Source organism: Nannospalax galili, unplaced genomic scaffold (genome assembly GCF_000622305.1).
Source record: "Nannospalax galili isolate Female #2095 unplaced genomic scaffold, S.galili_v1.0 scaffold342, whole genome shotgun sequence".
NCBI lineage: Eukaryota > Metazoa > Chordata > Mammalia > Rodentia > Spalacidae > Nannospalax > Nannospalax galili.
Window position 1 is genome coordinate 2,967,850 of NW_008349359.1, and position 22,061 is coordinate 2,989,910.

General features: G+C 45.6%; 1 protein-coding gene across 1 annotated transcript; it reads right to left on the minus strand.

Moving 5' to 3' along the window:
• Nucleotides 1-475: 475 nt before the first annotated feature.
• On the minus strand, nucleotides 476-21,700 carry Epb42 (erythrocyte membrane protein band 4.2). The gene is made up of 13 exons (XM_008846843.2): nucleotides 21,691-21,700; nucleotides 18,226-18,411; nucleotides 17,244-17,477; nucleotides 13,579-13,697; nucleotides 12,720-12,824; nucleotides 11,726-11,903; nucleotides 11,039-11,177; nucleotides 10,667-10,770; nucleotides 9,696-9,938; nucleotides 8,485-8,784; nucleotides 4,683-4,843; nucleotides 2,913-3,046; nucleotides 476-719 (listed from the first exon to the last, which is right to left on the minus strand). Exons 1-13 carry the CDS (start codon nucleotides 21,698-21,700, stop codon nucleotides 557-559), a joined length of 2,076 nt encoding a protein of 691 aa, XP_008845065.1. The 3' UTR covers nucleotides 476-556.
• Nucleotides 21,701-22,061: the final 361 nt, after the last annotated feature.

Consider the following 22,061-nt stretch of genomic DNA (forward strand, 5'->3'; position numbering starts at 1 on the left):
TTAAGTAAAGTAGATTATTCTCTCGGGTTCCATGTTTTGTGTTATTATAACTCTATTCAGTCTTGTTTGCGTTGTTAACAATAATGGTCATGGATAGTATTAATCAATATAATTTTAGTATTTTTAAATTCTATTTTTAGTTAATATTATTCTATGTCATTAGAAATGAAGAATTAACCTGCAAGTTAATGAATAAATGAATGAAAAAGCAATGAAATGTGAAACATCTGAACTCCACAAATCTGAATGTATTCTGAAAACGTAGTCAAAATATATAATTGCACTTTGAAAAGCTGAGTATCTTTTTAGAGCTTTGTTTTGTCACTCAAGCTCAGTAGTTTATTCTAGGACAAATGGTATTCCTGGCTGTCTGAAGTTGGCATGACAAAAATGAATATTGATTTCTGGGAATCTAGCTTTGTTCTTAGTCACTGTTCTGTTCAGCCTTAATGAAGACTCATCTGTTTGATAGGCAGAGTTTCCCTCTGGAGAACATGTCTGTTTTAGAATGTGGTTTCACAGGTTGTTTGGGGACAGTGGTGACTAAACTGCAAGTTTAAGATGCAAATTCAGGGGCTACCACAGTGACACTTCTGTGGCTGGTTAGATTCTGGAACATGTCACAATCAACTTCCACAGTGAGCCTCTGGAGCCCCAGATGTGTTGGTGTGAACTGGAACTGGGTACACAAGATGGTTCCTGGCCACACAGAACCTAATCTGAAATAAAGGTAGAGACAGGTGTTAATTCTCTCCCAGGTTCATTGCTCTGTTGATCTCAGTTCTTTGTCTAAGAGGCAGAGCACGAAGAGATAGAAATCTGAGTACTGTGCTGGGAAGCCAGACGTGGCCAGAGAGGGAAGACAGGAGCTTCTCTCTGCTGAGCAACTGCTGAGTGCTCTCCCTGCACCTGGTGCTTCTTTTAGCACGTGGTTCAGTCTGGTTTGGTACTTGGTACAGTACTGGGAGTATGTTTGGCAAACATTATACTTTTAGATCTTTCACTGATAAGTACAGAGACATATTAAGGGGATGCTAATGTGTTGGCAGGTAGTACCTGGGCTTTCTGGACTGCTGTAGAGCATTTAGTGACTGAGGCAATGTTTGATTTCCTTTGAGGACCTTTCCTCCACAACTGGTCTGGAAGATCATAAAGCCTAGTAAAATGTTGGCAGTCTCACTTCTTGTTTTATTGGCAAGAATGACTGAATTTCACGAGGCTGAGGCAGTGGTTCAGTAATTGGACCTGCCACATTGGACCTCAGTGATGGCTGGCACTGTATCCTGAACTTTAAACTACATATACTGTGTAGACAATAAAGGATGCAGTGGACAAAATGCATGTAACATCTAAAACCAGTAAGGGACCTAGACTACATGGGAACTTAAAAAAATCAACAAGAAATGATGACAGGAACAAGGAAAGAAAAGTAGGAAAAGATAAAGATGACTGTAGAGGAGGAACTGGGGTAATCAACATGGAGAATAGCAAGTTAGAACCCTAGAAAGATACTGCCTTCTGTTGGAAAAAATTCTACTAGAAAGAAACCAGTTGGATATTGCCAGGGTAGATAGAATACAGAAGGTGCCCTGTAGTGCTAGAGGGAGCGTAGCCTTCCACAGCCACTCTGCTAATAAATCTAACAGTACCTGGCCAAACTAGATCATATCCTCTGACCCAGCAATTCTATTTCCGGGAACATAAACCTCTGATATCACCAAAGTTTCAAACAGGCAAAGAAAAGGGAGGCTGTTAAATATAACACTATTTGTGGAATCAGAGAGTTGGAGGTGGTTGTTGCCTATTACTATGGAGTGGTAGGAAATAGTTGATGTGCACAGTGCAGCATTATGTAGTAAAAAAAACTGACTTCATGTATGCATGAAAGAACAGGCGACATAACATCTATGTAAGTTAAAAATACAAACTCATGAAGTATCAGTGATGTAGCTAAATGGAATAGTTAAGAAAATATGGATTTTAATTCTTTTTCTCTCCCTCCGTCTCTGTCAGCAAATTTCAGCTGACAAGTTAGTGGCTAGAATGCTGACACAGCTAGAACCACTGGCCTGTGTCCTGATGAAATTTCCTCAATTCTGTTTGTCTCAGATGGAGACTTCTACAATGGTTTTCAGACAGAGGATTTTTTTTTAGAATTAAAATTTCTTTTTAAATTTTATTTTTATGTATATGAGTGTTATGCCTGCATGTGTGTTAAGTACACCTGTGCCATGCAGTACCCAAGGAGGGCAGAAGAGGGCGTCAGATCCCCTGGAACACAACATTGTTAGCTGCTATGTGGGTGCTGGGATTTAAACCCAGGTCTTCTGTAAGAGCAGTTAGTGCTCTTAACCGCTGAGCCATCTCTTCAGCCCTGACAGAAGATTTCTTAACATTTGTTTTCTTTCTAAATTTATAATAATTTGCCTAATTCTGAGACTGTATATAAGCTTCCTTCTCACTGTAACTCACTGCCTAAGGTATAAAAGAGGAATGCTTCTTCTTTTTGGGGTTCAGACTTTGAGACTTAAGTCCTCTGGACCAGACTGCAGCCTAAAAAACCTGCTTCCTGCATCTCTGTCCTCTTGTCTGTTCGACAACAACAGTACATTTTTACTCAGACCTAACTTCTCTTCTTCACCAAGAATACCTAGGCTCTTCCTAATGACCAGTAACTCAGATGAGGTGGGGGGTATGTGGGACTCACACAATCTCCCTTATCCCCTTACCCCCTGTTGACACGATTCTAGAATGAGATAGACCATTTGGTAGCCCTAATCCTTTCATTCAACTTCTGGGGTTATTTGCTCTGTCTTTATATACATGACACAAAGATGAGTTATTATTTTTAAGTCAATCAGTTCTGAACATTTGAGATCTTTCAATGGGATGAGAAGCTTACAGTCTCTTACCTGTATCTCCTCTCTCTATAAACGAGCCCCCTTCCGAAAATGGAGATGGTGCAGTTCTTCATGGGGGAATCTAGGGAGTTATGGATGCTAACTAAGACTGTAAGAGGTTGATACTGTTTTGTTGTCTCTGGCATCTGTAAGAAGAGACACACAAGCAATGTTGAGGATGCAGAGCTACAGGCGTGTTTTCCCCCTTCTCTCCCATCCACTTTTCATCTCACTACCTGACCCAATCTGCACTGTTGACTTCTTTCCCTTTCCCCCATCTTTCTTCATTTACTCGCATTGTTGATACATCACTAATGATTTCTGGAAGTGCCTATCTCCTGCTTAGGAACCTTGGAGACTTTCCCACTGTCTTTGGAACTCAGGTTGATTCCTAAGTCTGCACTCAACCCACCTGCCCACCCTCATCTGTGCTTGACTAAAGGACATTTCAGCCATGTCAGGGACTTCCCTGTCCCCAGCATATATCTCGGGCTCCTTTTCTTTGCACTTCTCTGATCAGTCTTCTTTCTTCAGTAGCCTTCACCAAACTTGAATCCCCTTTTCAAGGTCCAGCATTAATGTTATTTCTCTTATGAAATTGTCCTCAAACCCATCAGTTGTTAATCATCTTTTCTTCCCATGACTTCATGCTTTTAGTAAAACATACACATAGAAGTCCAAAATGTGTCTCTCTTACCAAACTATAAGCTCCTTGAAGGCAAGGACTAGATCTCGTTCATTTTGGCCATGGTAGAGTTATAAAAAGAAGGCTAGACCAAAAGCGGTTTTTTGATCTTGAGCATGTTGCTCTCTAGGAATCACTTTCCTTATCTGAATAATGAGAACAGTTCACTTCATAAATACTGTATTGAAACAAAAAGCATGAAGCACACTTCAGTGCCCTGCCAGCCCTATCCGAACAGTGAATGGTGGTGAATGCAGATTCTTATGGCTGCTCAGGATGCTGAGAATAAGTGACCATTGAGTGCTCAGCCCTGAACAGGACATTGCTACCAGGCTCAGAGAACATGAGGGAAGAGGGGACAGAAAGAATATAAGAGTCAGAAGGTATGGGGATTGGCTGGAAGTGTCTTCAGGGTATTGCACGGCCATTGTAAACACCACCTCACAGCAGCAGCAGTTGTCAGTACAGGGCCTGCATAAAACTGGGCCTGCTAACAGCCAATCATGGATCCAGGAGTGTCTCATGGGGACCAACCTTCTTTCCCCTGAACTTTTGGATACTGATGGAATCTGGGGAGGGGACAGTCACTGCCCACGAGGTTCCAATGCCTAGTTCTAAACCTGTGGCCAACAGATGGTCCTGGTCAAAATCAATGAGTTACAAAAAAAAAATCAGAAAGATGTGAATGTGGAAAAGGGACTTGTAGAGAGAAGGTGGGGATGACTGGTAGGAGAAAGATAAGAGAGGGTAGGGGACAAGAACAAATGGAATGTGCTATATACCTGTGGGAAACTGTCAAAGGACATTAAAATACTTGGGCATATTCATAAAGTTCTAATTAAACACGGGCTATTATCCTTCTAATTATGGAGGCAGCAAGTGGCCCAATCCTAGCTTTAGGAACTTTTACTTAACGAACTAAAGAAGTTAGGAGATTCAAGCCTTTATAGTAAATGTAGGAAACCGTGCAAACCTAGCAGAGTCTGATCAGTATGTAGCATAGTCATTTGCTCTGACACTTGAGGGCTCTGGTTCCTTTTCTAGGGTGACCTGAGTGGTAGCAGCTAAGAGCAGTTCAGTGAAGACGCAATGCCTACCTCGATAGCAAGGTGTGGTCTACAAATAGCCATGTCTTCCTGAGCAAAGCAGCTGAGGCTGGAGTCGGAATGTGTTGCCATTGCTGTGAGTCTGAGAAAGCTGTTCTCTGGTGGGGTTCGCTCAAAATAGGAGGAGGACAGGCTGGTGGTTATTCTTAAAGCTGAAACATACAATACATGAAGTCAGTATGAAGGGGTAAGTGTGCACATACCAGAATCAAGTCATAGTTCGACACACAGTGTGAAGGGCTTAGGCCAGAAAGATGCCTCATTCCTTACACTGACTGTAAATTTTGCACAAATCCAAGACCCCAACCTCATTACCACCTTTACTAACACTCTTGGCAAGCCACCACACTGGGTTATAGAAAAGTTCCTGTGAACTAGAGCAAGGCTGGTGTCCTTGCCTAATAACAGTAGGATGGTCTGAAGGAAATTGGCACAACATAGGACCCCTGACCACAGAACATCCGGTCCCCCAATCATCCAGTTCTATATTGGGGACTTCTCTTTCCCCCTGGCTGGGTGTCCAGATGGGCCACACAAAGGATTCCCAAGAGAAACCACAAGAATGACCGAAAATAAAGGTTCCCTGCAGTCCCTGTCTTCCCTGCAGCATCTGTCCCCCCCTCAAGTCCCCTTGTAGCTGCTGCCTCTGTATAAGACTCTGACCAGTCCCTATGCCCCTTGCGCAGCCTCCTTCCCGCAGGAAGGCTGTTGTCCCTCCCTGTGCTAATAAACTCAGTCTAGTCTTGAGGTCAGATGTGGTCACTTTCTTTCTCTCCTATTGTTCCTATATTCTGCCCACTTCAAGGAGGTACTTCTCTCAGAACTTGCCACATAGTAGCTGCTGAATATATGATTACATAGTCCCTTCCCCATCCTCTGGTTCTCCTTCCTTGTTTAGAGAAAATGTGAAGTGGGAATCTTTCAAGCTCAGGTTCCCGTTGTCAGCCTTCAAACATAGACATTACCCTTCCTGTCACTTCTCTCTATGAGGGGGATATACTGCCCCCAAGTTAAGTCCTGTGCTTTTGAAATCTATGCTCCATTCTGATAGGTCACTCATGACTTGCGTACCCTGGGGCAACTTCTCTGTGTCTCAACTTCCTCTTCTGTAAAGTGGGACTAAATGGTTCTCCCTCACAAGGTGTTGTGTAACAATTTCCTCCAAGATTTCCTCCAACTGGAAGGAAGCTTGGTCAACACAATGTTCTAGGGAGAGGTGAAACATTCCATCCTGCAAGGAAACTCATTAAGTTCAGGAAGTAAACAACTCAATAACTTCAGAAGGTCCCTGAAACTGACCAGATGTACTAAGCCCTCCCTCCCCAAGCATGTAAAAGCCCTAAGGACTGTTGAGGGACACTTTCAGACCAGGCAAAGCTTCAGCAGACCAACTAAACTGCCCGCAAAGGCTCCTCCCGACCCTGCTGAGCTGCCTGCAGGTTGTACAGTAAGCTCCTATTGTTCCTATATTCTGCCCACTTCAAGGAGGTACTTCTCTCAGAACTTGCCACATAGTAGCTGCTGAATATGTGATTACATAGTCCCTTCCCCATCCTCTGGTTCTCCTTTCTTGTTTAGAGAAAATGTGAAGTGGGAATCTTTCAAGCTCAGGTTCCTGTTGTCATCCATGCTAAAGTGGGCTTTTGGTGATGCAGCAGTCTGAGTCATTGCTGCTTCTGTAAGTGACCCCTCAACCACATTCCTGTAAGTAACCCTAATAAAACTCATTGGTTCACCATGTTGAATTTTAGTGGTAACTTTACTTTGGTATGTTGTTAGTTCCCTATCTGAGGTGAGTAGACTTTTGTTCATGTCTCCCCAGGACTAGTGTCACACAACGTAAGGTTGTGATGTTAATGAGATTATGTGTGCAAAGCACTTAACACCATTTTGGCAAATAAAAAAGTGTTTAATTAGTGTGAGTTATAATTTTCTGATTGCTTATTTGCCCAGGGATTACACTGTCAGTTATAATCCATCTTTCCTGAGGCTTAGCATATAAGCAGATTCATCTTCAAATCAAACAAAAACACACCACACCACCTTCTCTCTTTCCAGTGTCCCTGGCCAACTATCCACCTAGCCTTTCCTTTTTCCCATCATGTTTCAGAAAGAACTGTACTGTGTACTTCCTCAACTCAATCAGTTTAAACCCCAGAAAGCCCACTTTTTCTGTTGCTTCTTAGCAAGGCCATGTTCACAACTGATGCTTTTCAGCCTGACATGACCTCTTTGCTGACCTGGCTGGGCTCCCCCTCCCAGCTTAGATGTCTCCTCTCCCTTATTCTCTGCTTCCCCTCCCCGACACTGTCCACCAAATGCTAGTGCTGTTCTCTCCTCACCTCCTCATCTTTTCCTATACTGTCCTCCACTCCTGTAAGTTCATTTATGTTCAATCGGTCACCCCCTTTGTGCTGTGCTGGAATTCCTACCTGTGCTCTCCAGCACAGGCTATATCTTGAACATTACATCTAAGTTCCCAGCTGCCTCTTGGCTATCTTGATGCTTGGTGCCTCATGGGCTTTTGAAAACAAAACATGCCTTTACTGGATTCATCTTTCTTCCTAAAGCTGTTGCTCCCTCTTTTCCCTACTCTAGTGACTCACCCAAACCAGAAGCAGACGCTCACATTCACAAGTCCAATCTAACCCCCTACTTAATATGTCTTAATTCTAAGTGCTGCTAGCTTAGCCTAGCTTTTGTTTCTGGAATCAATTATTATGAAACCTTCCTCCTTTAATATAGTGGTTCTCGACATTGGCTATATGTTTGACTCCTATGGGGAACTTTACAACACAATCCCAATGCCAAGTCACACCCAAGTCAGTAGTTTTTAAAGCTCCCCAGGTGATTCAATGTGCAGCCAAAGTTAAGAATAACTACTCTGATCTGGCCCTACCATTCCATCTTGCTGAAAGTTCTTTCTTTTTTAAAATGGATTCTGATCACACTGACAGCACTGGCTAAAACTTTTTACTGACTCTCCATATCCATACAACAAAACTCAAACTCCTTAGCATGACATACAAGACTGTCCATGGTCTGGACCATGTTTAGCTCTTACACTGCTCACACCATGCTTGGACAAGGCACAGTGATGTTGAGCCTGGAGACGGGAAAGTCAGAAGACTGTTACAGTCCTGTAGACAAGCTCTATTCCATGTCTGTCAAACTTGCCTGTTTAGAATTCCTCAGGACTTGAAAAAATTCTGATGTTTGTGTCTGCTATGACGTTTCTGACTTCATTGCCTGGGATGTAGCTCCGGCACAGAGCTTCCCCAGGTGACTCTAATGTGTGGCAAAATTTGAGAATGCTTTGGGGAAGCTGCTACAGGGAATCTTAACCCTAAAATACACAGAGAACTTCTGAAAAGTGCTTGTGCCTAGACCTCATCCAAGACCAATTAAACACGTATCTCAGGGAAGAGAAGGGACCAGTGTGCATGTTGCCTCTGTCTGGATTGCCTGGTGCATTTTTCTGTCCTTCTCTTTCCTATTCATTCACGACAACATGATATCATTTTGGTGCAGACTGCTCTAGCCTGGGAGAGATGCTCTCCTGTCCTGCACTCTGTTCATCTTCCCAGATGGCTCTTTATTGCTATGATGAGTCTGTTTACTTGTCTGATTGCAGTTGGTTTTTCACCTCTGTTGGGCCCAATATATATGTGTTGAATGAATGAATGGGAGTGTGAGCACCAGGGGCCTAAGAGGCCATCTCTGGAGATCTGTTAGCGGAGCCCATTATGAGCCAAGTGTGTGCAAGATGTCTGCTGGGGCCATAAAGAGTTACCCTGGTTGGCTCTTAGCCTCAAGGACCGCTTCTGCCTCCAGAGCTCTGCAGCAAGGACTCCATTGTAATACATAGCCTGGGCCCCAATTGCCAGGTGCACCTCCTTCTCCTGGTCTGTAGGGTTAGCCAGGGTCACTGAGAGCTGGCCATCTCCTCCGAGGGGGAAGGAGCTGGGGGCTTCTAAGAACAGGTATAGAGGATCAGCTGGCTCACAACTGGGAGGCCGAACACCATTGTCTTTCATGTGTTTCATTTTCTCTTTCCAGACTCTCTCCAGCACTTCTTTTTCTTGAAGAGATCCTGGAGAATAGAAGAGACAGAACAGGCTCTGATCCAGCAGGTTTAGCGCCTTCAGATGAAAGTGCAGGATTAAAATGTATTTGCCACTTGTGCTCAGATGCCAGAGACACAAAAGCTTTGGCAATGTCTAAGGCTTTGACAAGAAGAACAAGCTTTGTGACAAGTCAACATAGTCAGGTTACTAAAGACAGTTTTGCAAGGAGTTGAATCTTCTTGTGTGAGGGACTTGGACTTACTCCAAGGGCAATGGGACCATGGAATATTCTAGAGTGGGGACTTAATAAGGCTATTTGTGTCGTAGAAAGATCATTCTGGAAACTGAAATGGGAAAGGGAATTGTGAAGGGAAGACTGGAGTTGCAATCTTATAGGCGAGAGGTAAGGAAGCCCCTGGGCCATGGAAAATAGCTCAGAAGATGGTCAGGCCAGGACAGTGTATTGTGAAGGGGAAGACTCCAGGGTGTTATAAGCCTTCTTATTTGGACAGATACAGAGATGGCAGTGCTAATATTAAGGAAGAGTTGGGGATATTGGCAGAGAGCAAGAAAGGAGTAACACTGAAAGCCTTCTGGGGCTGGACTTCATATTTAGTGCTTTGTTTCATAGCAGCAGTTCACAACTGGAGGCAATTTTGTCCCCCAGAGGACATTTGGAAATGTCTCGGGTAAGAGCGCTGACATCTCATGGACAGATGCCAACAACACTGCTAAACATCCTATGGTGTGCAGCCCCTACAGCACAGAGCTGTCTGGCCCAAAATGACAGTAGTGTCAACCAGGGTTGAGAAATCTAGTTTTGTTTGAGGAGGAAAAGACTGGGACTCTTTCTGGCTTGCATCTCCTTGATTCATTCCCTTCCCCTCACTTGCTGTTTCAGGTGCTAAAAAGGCTGGTTCCCGTTGCTGGCCAATACCTTCAGGATACTTGTAGTTCTGAGTGATGTCCTCACAGCGGTCACTGCCCACACCCTTGGTGCTGATGTTGTTGCCAACATACTTTGTGTTGGAGTTGGTCAACTCCAGTTTCCCATCCTCACAGCATTTCCAGACCACACATGAAGCGTTTACTGCAGCAAAGAGGTCTGATACTGCAGGGGCCAGCTGCAGATCCCCCTCCTTGACTGCTCTGACTGGGATCAGATCACAGGATCCCAGGACTGAGGGAGAGAAAGGTAGATGAGCAAAGGAGCCACTCCTGGACCTCTGTTCAGAGCTATATCACATCAGTCTTATACCATACATTATTTTCCCTCCTCCAGGATCAAGGTCAGAAGTAGGAACTAAGCAGGATTTCTGAGGAAGTATCACAGAGCTAAAACTCAGAATTAGGTGATATAAATGCTTTTAGGTCCTGGCCTATGGCAGAAACTGGACAGAGGAGCATAATTAGCACATAGCTTTGATACTGATATGACAAGAATGGCCACCTTTCTTGTCCACTTCAGTGAACTCATGCTTTGCGACAGTTCTGTTCCAGGGCAAGGAAGCACCATCCTTTTTTGACTGCTGAAGTTTCCTTCTCTGGGCTTGAGCCTATTCTGTGACCTACTCTGTCCACATCCAGATCCTTGGAAGTCCTACCTACTCTGCCAGGCCCTGCCCCAGAATATCCACCAGCCATCTTAAGACCCTTGCCCTTCATTGAGATGGCGCTTCCTTGCCCTTTGCTCTAAATGGACTTGATCTCTGTGTAGTCTGTGATGGGGTGGCTGACCTTTACTCCCTTGAGCCTGCTGGCATCATTTGACCACCATCCTTCCTTGTGTTTCTCTTCTATTTTAGAGGATGAAGATCCATTTGGACCACATGCTTCTAGATCCTCTCCAATGGACCCCTTCAGCTCTTGCAGCTCTGGCTGGTCCTGAACCCACCCCTAGGCTTTTACCTCCACCTCTACTTGAAGCTCTTGAGTACAGAATCTGCCATCCATCATAATCCTGGGACAAATCAGGCCTGTTCATCCAGCATTCTACAGATGTCTGGAAGATCCTAAAAGCAGCAAAGACAAAATTTCAAGGGGGAAAAAAGGAGTGTAGAAGACATTCTAGATAGAAATGCTGCTTAGCCGAGTTGTTACCATGGAGATTGGAAGATGCAACACTCTTAGGGAAGGGTGTGCACCCCACCATTGACCACCACAGCCTGCCTTTAAGAGTCTAGAAGACTTGCTCTTAGCCCAGGGCCCTCCCAGTGTGGGGATGCACATGGAACTTGTTTGGAGCTCTTCCTGGAACCCCACCTCCTTTGGGCTTCTCACCAGATGCGGCCTCTCTGGCTTTCTCCATTCTGGAGTCCCTCCTCGTTGTAGTACTCATTCACCAGCAGGCCTCCAGCAGTGCCCTGGGCAGAGGCAAATGTGGTCACAACCCGGGCTGGGATTCCCAGGCAGCGTAGCACTGCATGGAAGAGACGCAGAATGTCAGAAGGAAAGAGAAGCCCCAGGCTGGGACCAGGGAGTACAGGTTGGTAAGGCTAGAACTTGTGTCTTCTGGATAAGATATGTCTTAAATGGCAGGTGACATCATGGAAGGAGGAAGAGCCAAGGCAGAGAAATCAAAACTGATGCCCAAGAGCAGGGCAGATGGAGGTGGTTAAAGAAGTGCAGGTTATACAGTATGGGAAAGCAGCACAGGGTGGATGTTTAAGATGAAGGGACATCACTCTGTGGGGATGGTAGGGAACGTTTCTGGGTGAAAGTGAGTTTGGGAGCAGAGTTTGTAAACAGGCTTGGCCTTGTGGAAAGGGAAGAGAAACAGCTGCTGGGTCAGAAAGTTGGTTTCTTAGAAGGTGTGGGGAAACCAGTTGTCAGTGTGGCAAAGGTAGGGAAGGCTGTGGAGCAGAGGCAGTGCCTGCTTCCCTCACAGGAGGCCAAAGGACAACTCAAGATGCAGGCCAGATGCTACAGCAGCCCAAAAGACTGACCTGTGCATCACCTATCCTGTACCTGTGCAAGCAACAGCAGCCAGCACCCAGGCCTGACCCTCATACACGGGTCGCCCTTGGCCAGTGAGCCACTGTCGCAGGATAGGTGCACTGCCCCGTCGCTTGTACAACAAGGTCTCTTCCTGGGTATCTTGGGACTGTGGGGTGGGCAGGATACTCTTCTTCTTGAGAGCATGCAGCTGTTTTGGCAGACATGATTGTTAGTCGGGGGTGCTGTGCCAGAACATCTTCCAGACAGCAATAAGGAGGGCTCAGTTGTAGTTCCCCAAGCATGGAACTGAACCACCTGGGGCTTGTTAAACCTGCATGTTCTTGGGCTCCTGCCTATGTCCACCACTTTGTAATCTCAGAGCCAGGCCCAGGACTCCTCCTAAATCAGCCATCCAGCTCCACCCACAGAGTAGAGCATGAAAGCTGTCCCACACTGGGGTCTGGTTCTACTGGCCCTCAGCATCCTCTGCTCTGACTTCAAAGTTGTTTGTCATAGGCCCGGAGGCCACATTGCTCAAGCTTCTTCCTTCTTACAGACTGGCCTCAAACCTCACTATGGTCCTTGGAGGGAGACAGAGGCATGAGAGAAAATGAACACATTGTTCCTCTGAGAGGACTTTTAGGGGTAAGGGAAAATGCTAAGCTACCTTGTAGTTTGCATATTCTTAGGAACATTTATAAAATTTTAAAGTCCCTTTGATTACCATATCAGTATGGAGAAAGACAGGCCTTATGCCTTCCCTCCAAGGGATCTAAGCTTCTAGGTCAGGACTGGGAGGAGGAAGGCCAGTTTTCACCCTCAGCTGGCTTTGACTGGGCTGAACCTATCTCTTTTTCTTGTTGTCTTCTTCTTATCTCCCATCAGCGTCTTCTCTGGAAACTGTCCCCACACCCTGAAATCATTTGTGATTTGAGGACTTCCAGAGCCATAGAAGTAGGACTCCCTCCATCCAAAGTCTCTTGCTCCATCTCTTCTCCCTCCCAGCCCCCACTTTCATACTCACCAAGGTGCCCAACACGCAGGCCACATGCACAGGCTGGTTCCACTCTTCTACATGCTTGTCCACACTCAGTAAGTCCAGGCTGAGGTCCATGATGTTTCTCTCAAACTATAGGGACCACACAGGGCCAGATGAAGGGTCTCCAGGCCAGGCACTGTCCCACAGGACAGTTTTGTTGCCTTGTCTTTTTCCCCAACTTACGTCTTCTCCTGCCTCATTGCTCACCATGGGAGTTCTGGCTCTTTCCTCTTCCCACTGTATCACCTGGCCCTGTGCCCAGCATCCAGTCCTTTGTTCTATGGGGTGACTCTCTCAATATGGTGTGAGCTCTTGAGGATCAGTACTGTATCATTTCAATTCATTTCATTCCCACTTAGTGAGCTCCTAATGCTCCTACCAGTACTGAGCCAGGTATGGAAGATTCCAAGGCAGTTCCTACTCTGGAGAACCCCTGGCTATAAGATATCTCCTCAGATCTTAGATCATAGTGACATGGCCTCTTTGGGGACTGGGGAAGTAGTTTTCCAGGAGAAGGGAGGGAAGCTAGTCAAGCAGAGGGAATACTCAGCTTATATACCCTTGGAGCTGGAACATTGGATGGCCTGTGGGGTAAGGAAAGCAGAGTGTCCTTGGGTGTCAGGCCAGGCATTGGTCTCTATTCTAAGGACAGAGGGGACTGAACAGAAGCCAGACTTGCCATGGATTTTTAGAGGGTGGTTCAGTGTGGCCCAAAGAAAAGAGGCACCATGAGCCAAAGAAATGGCCTTTTGATCAAGGGCTTTTGGACTTACCAGCTTTGTTCTGCGTGTTGAAGGTTATGAGATAGCTAATACCCTTCTTCTTTCCTAGAGCTCCCTATTACCTGACCAAAGTCCCAGGGCTCTTCCTGGATGCAGTTCGCTGTGCCCAGGTAGATAAGGCCATTCTGGTTCAACAAGTACTCCCTGCGCTGAGCCTCATTCTGCAGAAATACAGCGTCCTCTGGCAAGAAACAGGAGAGGTTGAAGGCCTGAGGGGTTCCAGACCTGTCCTATCTAGGCTTCCCAGGTAAGGTTTGCTTTCAGCCCTTCCCTACAGCTCTGGACCTAATGAAGACTAAGGAGGAAGTTCTCTCACTGCCTACTCTAGGACCTGGCCCAAAGACGCTGGGTCAGTCAGGGTGTGGCCTTCATGGTCAGCCAGGCAGACAGAACAAGCCAACCTTAAAAGCCTAATGGTTCCCAGAAGAGGTTTGCTATCAGAGCCATACTGGCCCAAAAGAAATTGGACATCCAAAGGTACTTCCCGGTGACCTGTTAAAAGAGTCTTTCTCAAAAGATCAATTTGTAGCAAAAAAAGTATTTGGGGGGGGTGGGGGGGGGTGACAAAACTAATGAAAAAACAGCAGTTAAGTATAGATTAACTGGAGTGAACAGAGGGAAGAGGTGCATTGGGCAAGACAGGGTGGGAAGGGACAAAGGGGTTGGGGATGTGGAAATCTGAGTATTTTACTTCTGCCCAGAGAGATCTAGTGGGTCCAGGACCACCAGTCTTTTTCTGGTGCCCCTCTGATTCCCTCACCAAAGAGTTAAGCTGGGCATCATGAAGAGGTGGATATCTTTGTGTGTGTGTGTGTGTGTGTGTGTGTGAGAGAGAGAGAGAGAGAGAGAGAGAGAGAGAGAGAGAGAGAGAACATGAGTGCAGGTCAGAGGACGTTTGGGTATCAATCCTCACCTTCTGCCTTGTTTGTGACAGGGTCTCCTTATCACAGTGTAAGCTAGGCTATCTGGCCCACAAGCTCTTGGAGATTTTCCTGTTTCTGCCTCCCATCTCCCAGTAGGCACATTGTACCCAGGTTTTATGTGAGTTCTGGGGGATCTGAACTCAAATTGTCAGGCTTGCAGAGCAGATGCTTTTTTACCACTGAGCCATCTCCTCAGCTCTGGTATTAATGAGGCCATTGCTCACTTTAGGAAGCTGGGAGTAGTGTGGGGGTCAGCTTTGCTTGCTGAATCCTAGCTCTCTGACCTGGTGGTGGGGCAGTGTGTTAGTCTAGTTTCTGGGACCATTGAAGGACTTCTAGACCATCCAACAGCTTTTGGGTTATAGCACTCCAGAATTTCTCAGGCATCCAGTTGGGATAAGGACACCCAAAGAAATAGAAGGATAGGGTAGTAGAAGTCAGAAAACTTGGAAAAATATGGAATTGAAAAATGACAGAATCATAAATTCAGGGAATCCTTGACTTCTGACCATCCATCCTGAATGCTCTCTAGGAAATCAACTAGACCACACTTTGAAAACCACTTTACAGGGAGGTGTTTCTCCCAGGATCTGTGGGACTCTACAAAGAACACAGGAATCATCACTCTCCTCTTCTCTGTTGGCTATGAACAGGGCTTTGACATCCATTATATGATATCAAGTTTCCTTTTGAATCCAGGATAACCTAAGTTCAAGTGTGCTGAAACAGATGACCAAGTCTCTGAAGCTCTCTTAAACAGAGAAGAGCTCCTACTGCCTGATCCCCTCCACACATAGAAGGGGTGGGTGGGTGGGAGGGGATAGACGCCTTCCCTAGGTGAGTCCATACAAATGGAGCAAGAATCCTAGCAGTGGTATTAAGACTGTGGACTCCTTACCAGCACTGTTCTAGAACAGCAAGGTTGGGTCTTTGGCTTCCAGGGCCTTACTCTAGATGTGGACCCTGAATCTGTCATCTGTGGTATACTGAAATGTCAGCTTTGAAAAGATAGCTTGAAGATCGTTCTGTCAGTATGTAGAGAAATGCGGGACCTCCCTTAGCTGAAGGGACCTGAATCCACAAAGAATTACGTGGGGCACAAGTTCCCATCTATTTTCCACCTCCTTGTCCCCTTGCAGCACAAAGAAAGGGACTGAGCTGAAGACAGACAAGACTACCTGAAGTAGGAGGTGGGTACTGAGATTCTCACCCTGGACAAGAGAAGTAGAGAGTCCACTGGCTTTGGGTATCCAGGAGAAAGAATCTGGGACTTGGGTCGAGACATGGGTCTGTAGGAACCTGGTGAGATTCTTTTCCTTCCTCATTATTTCCTCTGGTGCCCCAGCCCTGTCTTATAAAGGGGCCCTTTATGCTATCAGTGAAATTCTTGAAAAGGAAAGGACCCCTATATCTGGTTTCATGAGGACAGGAAAGCCATGAGAAACTTTTCCACTGTCCAGAATCAACCCTTCAGAGAGTCTGTAGGATCAATGTGGAGATTTAAAAAGGAAAGACAGACTCGATCTTTAGAATGGGAAGGCAAGGAAGATGCCCCATTGTGCACTAGTTTAGGTGAACCAACTATGTCTTTCAGCCTTTCTATATGAAATAGGCCCAACATCAACCAGGGCTGCACTTTGCCAGAGGAAGCCATCAGTTGGGCCATAGGAGGTGATGATCCAAGGGGAGTTCACTCATGGGATAACTGAACTATAAGGTTCCAATCAGATACAGGTCAGTATGGAGAGGACCCTATGACCTGTCTTAACAAAATGAACAAGTGGAGAGAAGCAAAGACACAAAATCAGGCATGTTTCCTGTGAAGCTGATGAAGCTGAGGTTGGGGACCATCACTAATACGGATGCCTTCCATGGGCCCCATTGGTGGAGGAATTTGGTAATTCAAGATTTTGTGTTATTTTTCTAATTTTTCTAAAAAAGTGTCCCCTAGATCCAACAGCCTCTTCTGTCCTCCGTGGGCATTGCATGACACAGGTGCACTTACCTACACATAGGCAATACACGCATAAAATAAAATAAATACACATAAAATAAAAATAATAAATAAAATGTTTTTTAAAATGTCCCCTAAATTAGATAAGCTTCTGACCCCACAAAACCTGATTATATCCTGGAGACAGATTGGGGAGACTGGGAAGGGGCAGAGAAGCCCATCCTTTGGGCTACCTCATTCTTATATTTCTTTCCAGCTCTCATTTCTGTACTGTTTCTTTCTAATTAAGAAAATATTTTATTTGTGTGTGTGTGTGTGTGTGTGTGTGTGTGTGTATCTGTGTGTCTGGGTGTGTGTCTGTGTCTGTGTACATGTGCGTACCTGTGCATTATAGAAGCCAGAAGAGGGCATCCAATCCCTAACATAACAGGCATTTGTGGGATATCTGACTTGTTGTATGGGAGCTGGGATCTGTGCTCCTGTCCTCATGATTGTGCAGCAAGCACACTTAACTACTGAGTCATCTCTCTAGCCCCTTGTTTCTATACTGTTACAGTAAATGGCAGTTTTTCTATGGCATCTCAACAAATCCAAAGCAGCCTGAACCAGCACCAAAGTTTGATGGTAAGACCAGTCTTTGCTTTCTATATGAAACCCCAGGCTGCTTCTGCCAGGGGGATACCAAGATAGGACCATGAGGCTGAAAAGGAACCTGATGGAATTTAATGCTGGTGTTGCCCTTAAAAGAGCTGCTCACAGGCTCTGGGGCAGGTGCTGCCTGTTGGAGCTGCATTCCAGCTCTGGTCTCTTAGCCCCTGTGCAGTGGAGACTAGCATAGGTCCAAACTTACCTCTATTCCAGGGATTAAAGAGCAGTGTGAATTGGCCCAAGGTGTATTGCCTCCTGCCTGAAACCCGTAGCAGGAGTGAATAGTAGCCGATGACAGCATCCGCAGGTGTGGTCACAGAAATGGTCCAGTACTGGGCACCTCTCTCCTCCACCCTTGCACTCCACCCTTTTTGGTCCCCCAGGGAGGAAATTGGAAATATAGCTCTGGTTTTGTTGGTCTTGGAAGGCTGGTCTCCTGTAATTGTAATAATAAACAGGTCATTTGTGCATCTTGGTCACAACTCAGAGTAATAAAGTCAAGATAGTAAAAAGATGGAGGAGGGGCAAATTAGTTTTGGAGGAGAAAGAGGTTCCCCCAGTAATGAAGAACAGGAAAGGATGATGGGAGAACACAGTCTCTCCATGCTTGTGGACCTACATCTATGAAAGTTTCAGTCTATAAAATGGGCATAATAATGGTACGGCCATCCCTCTGTGTCCAGGGACAGTTGGGTCCAGGACCTCCTGTACATACAAAAAAAAAATCTATGAATATTTGAATATCTTTTATAAAATGCCGTGGCATTACATTTTCCTGCCAACTTTAAATCATCTTTAGATTATTTATGATGCTGTACATAATGTGACTGCTGTATAAACAGTCACTATGCTGTATGTATTAAGAGTGATGACGAGGAAGCATCTTCAATAAGTAGTGCCATCTAAATATTATACTTAGCCGGAATTAGACCCCCATTTAGCCTTTCCTACAAAACTTCAACCAAAAGACTCTCTTAGTGGCAGTTCTGCTGAAGAACTTCTGAATCGTAATAAATATCATTTATCATGCACATTATCTTACAGCATTCTCGCAATAGCCCCTTGGGCGAGCAGGACTTCTTAAGGCCCAGCTGCAGTGTGGGCCCTTGGTCCTTCAGACCTCTGCTAGAGAGAGAACCCCCCAGATCCTCAAACCCCCAATGATCTAGGACTATCCCACATACCAGTTTGTGCAATGAGGGCCACTTTCTTCAGAGTGGGCAGAAACGTGTGGACTGGGGCACGGAAGTTGAGGGTGATGATGAAGGACTGCCCCCTCCGCACAAAGAGGTGCTGGGAGCTGATGTCCCTGGTGTGATGCTCCTCATTATTTTTGGCTGCTTGAAAGTCACAGCTCTTGATACCCAGGGCTGTTTTGGAGAAGAGGCAAGTCATGGATACTAGTAAAAGTGACAGCTCCTTTCAAAAGCAGGGCTCTAATCTTTGATACAACTTATTAGCTATGCAACCTGTGGCAGGCAACCTCTCTCAACCTGTTTTATTTTACATTAGCACAATGTCGCACACGTGTTAAGGTCCATTCAGTGGGATTGCTGTCGTTATTGTTAGAGGAACAATACGTATTCTTATCGTTAACATCCTTTTCAGGTTCCAAATCTGAACAATGAATAAAATCCAGAATCTTGCACACCCCTGGTTTTTTTTGAGACAGGGCCTCATGTACCCAGGCTAACCTCAAACTTGCTGTATAGCTGAGGATGACCTTGAGTTTGAGGATGACCTCTGATCCTCTTGCCTCCACCTTCCAAGTGCTGAGATTACAGGTGTGTACTACCATGCCCAGTTTTAGGTAGTGCGGGAATTGAACCCAGGGCTCCTGCATACTAGGCAAACACTTTACCAACTCAGCTACATTGCCTAGCCCCACATACATTCTTTTAAAGAACAAAGTCATAATATCTAGAACCCATTTTGTGATCACTGAGTCAAATTCTCTTCTCTTATAGATGAAAAACTTGGGATTAAGAGTAGAAACAATTCAGCCGGGTATGGTGGCACACACCTTTAATCCCAGCACTCAGGAGGCAGAGGCAGGCAGATATCTGTGAGTTCAAGGCCACCTGATCTACATAGTGAGTGCCAGGACAGCTGGGGCTACAGAGAGACCCTGACTCAAAAAGACCAAAAAAAAAAAAAAAAAAAAAAGGAGTAGAAACAATTCACCTGAGAGAATGTATGTTCTTTGACCTAAATGCTCATCAATCTCATGGCACCTGTAATGTATTATTGTAATAGTGAGAAGCACAGAGGGACGCCACATAGTGATGATCAGATTAGGAGTCCTTTATTAATAGCTGGTGGTCATAGAGGGGGCTAATGCCCCAAAGAACTCTTGACCCCAAGGAGAAGCATGGCAGTGTTTATGAAACTTAAAACCATAATTACATCATGCCAGGGGCAAAGCCAATGACCATAGTTATATCAGATCACCATAGTTATACCAGATCAGGGGCAGGTCAGTTAACAAAGAGGTTTTCAGTTGACAAAAAGTTTCAGTTAGGAAAAAACAAATTTCTCAGAACTGTAGAAACAATGTGCTTCATGGAGATGTAGAAATACCTGGGATGGAGGATGTACTTATCTGGACCTGCTAAGGTGCTACTTGTAAGTTTCCCAGTATTGCAGAAACAATATACTCCATGATACTACCTGCATGAGACATTCTGCCTGGTGGGCTGCAGTGGCAATGGCTGGGCAAAAACACAGGGTAAAAGAAAAGTCAGCCAGAACAAAATGGAGTCAGTTTTGCCATTTTATTATGACAGACTATCAGGCATAAAATCCCCTTGATCTGGAGTTACAGGTAGTTGTGAGGCATCTGATGTGGGTGCTGGGAATCAGTTGGGTTCTCTGGAAGAACAGCAACAAATACTCCTAACTACTGAGCCATCACTCCAGCCCCAGCCTGCAGGTTTTTCATGGACTCAGCAGCTGGGAGGGAGAAGTTGTGATTTTTGCTTGCAGGTATAGAATAGGAACTAACCTACACCAGGGAAGTGATCTGAAGCCTGACACAAAGTCCTTTAGGCTCTAGGACACTGTATGACAAGTGCAGAGTACTCCCATCATATCTCCTTCAGCTCCCAACCCTCCTACTTAGTGCTCAAGAACAGAGGGAAAGAATGGAGAAACAAGGAAAATAGCTCACCTTCTCTACTTTTCCTGTTATTGCGATGGAGCTGATACAATGATATATATATATATGATTATATAATGACATAATACTGGGGAAAAACTGATGGTGTTGAATATGAAGATGGGTGAACCCTCCCTGCACATCTAGTCCTGGTGCTTCTGGGTGTCCTTTGTGCCCTGTCTCCCTCTTACCCACCAGTGGGTTGGCTGTTCAGGTTTTGCTGGTTGATAAAATAGCCACAGCCAGGCTGGGATTTATAAAGTGAGCTGCAGCAGCAGCCAGAAACTAGCAATGATTCCTTTCTACAGCTTGTCCAGCTGGACTGGGTGGTGGAAGGGTGAATCATCACATGATTTGAGTCCTGGTGTACTGAGCCCACACAGTAACCACAGTGTCACAGAAAGAGCTGCTCTTCAGAATTCATTTGTCTGGAAGGCTTCTTCTGTGTCCTCTCACCTGGAAGACACCTACTCCCTTCAGTATCCAGGCGTTACCTCTAAAGCCCTCACTGCTCCTTCAGGAGGCGATTGGTCCTCTGCACTCCCATAGTAGTACTTTGCTCCCCTCTCTTCATCACTCACCTGCTTTATAGGCATCACCTGCTTAGCTCTCCACTCACCCCCTTTCTGTAAGCTTCCTGAGGAACTGTGTTTATTTCATGCCTGGATCCTCTGCCCAGAAGTGTTCCAAACACATTTTCCCAATTGGTGTTTGCTCTCTCAATGATAGGATGAGAACATCGAGTCAGGGCTTCTCAGAAGTACCTGGAATCTCAGACCTTCACCTATGCTGACAGACCCAGTGGAGGCCCCCAGAGTTTCTGCATCCTCCCAGTCTGCTTGGTTTTATGCTTTATGACTGCCCTTGCCCCTTTTGGTTGTGTTCTCTGACTCCTACCGCCCCTTCTCGTCCATTAGACTTTGAGTCAATGACATCCTCATGCTTTTCAGGTGTTTCTTATTTGTATCACAGCCCAGCACACTTAGATGATGAGCCTGAAATAATAAAAATCCCTGAAAGCCACAATCACCATGCCACCACCATCATTGCAACTCTTGACTGCCGTACAACCACCTACCCATACCCACACCACCATTGCCTCCTTCCCCAGCATACACCTCCACTCCACACCCACACTGCCATCACCTTCCTCCCCAGCACCCACTTACTCCCTCACTCTATACATCTCCTTCCCCAGCACCCTCTTATCCCCACTCCACACCCACATATACCACCATCACCTCCCTCCACAGCACCCACTTACCCCCACTCCACACCCATACCACCATCACCTCCCTCCACAGCACCCACTTACTCCCTCACTCCATACACCTCCTTCCCCATTACCCACTTATCCCCACTCCACACCCACACCGCCATCACCTCCCTCTTACCCACTTACCACCCACACCACCATCATCTCCATCACCATCCTACTTCCTTTAGTGAAAACACAGCCCAGGAAGCCTTGTGAAGAGCTGGCTTGGCTCACCTTGTCCCATGGCTGCAGGCTACTCTAATCCACTTGAGCATAAGAAATGCTTGCTTTGAACTGTTGTCTCTGGACTCCCTCTCCAAATATATCTTCAGACATGAAACAACTGAATACTTCTTTTGGCTTAAAAGTCTGTAAATAACAAGTTTCACGCCACTCCTGGGAGAGCTGGGACATCCTCTCTCCTACACCCTGCTGCTATCTTCTAGACCAGCTGCTGGGAGTGACCCTTTTTCTTATTCTATCTCTGAGCCAGGAGACCAAGGCAGGGTTCTGACTGTCAGGCTGAAGTGAGATGCCAGGGAAGATCTTCCAGCTGAGAAATCCCTGAAGAAAACTCAAAGCCCAAATCTTCAGTGACATCAAGA

Coding starts and splice junctions, on each gene's coding strand:
- Epb42 (XM_008846843.2), bottom strand. Junction 13,698..17,243: donor CTTTAATCCCTGGAATAGAG/GTAAGTTTGGAC, acceptor GTTTCTTGCCAG/AGGACGCTGTATTTCTGCAG. Junction 3,047..4,682: donor GACCACACCTTGCTATCGAG/GTAGGCATTGCG, acceptor CTCTTCTTACAG/ATGCCAGAGACAACAAAACA.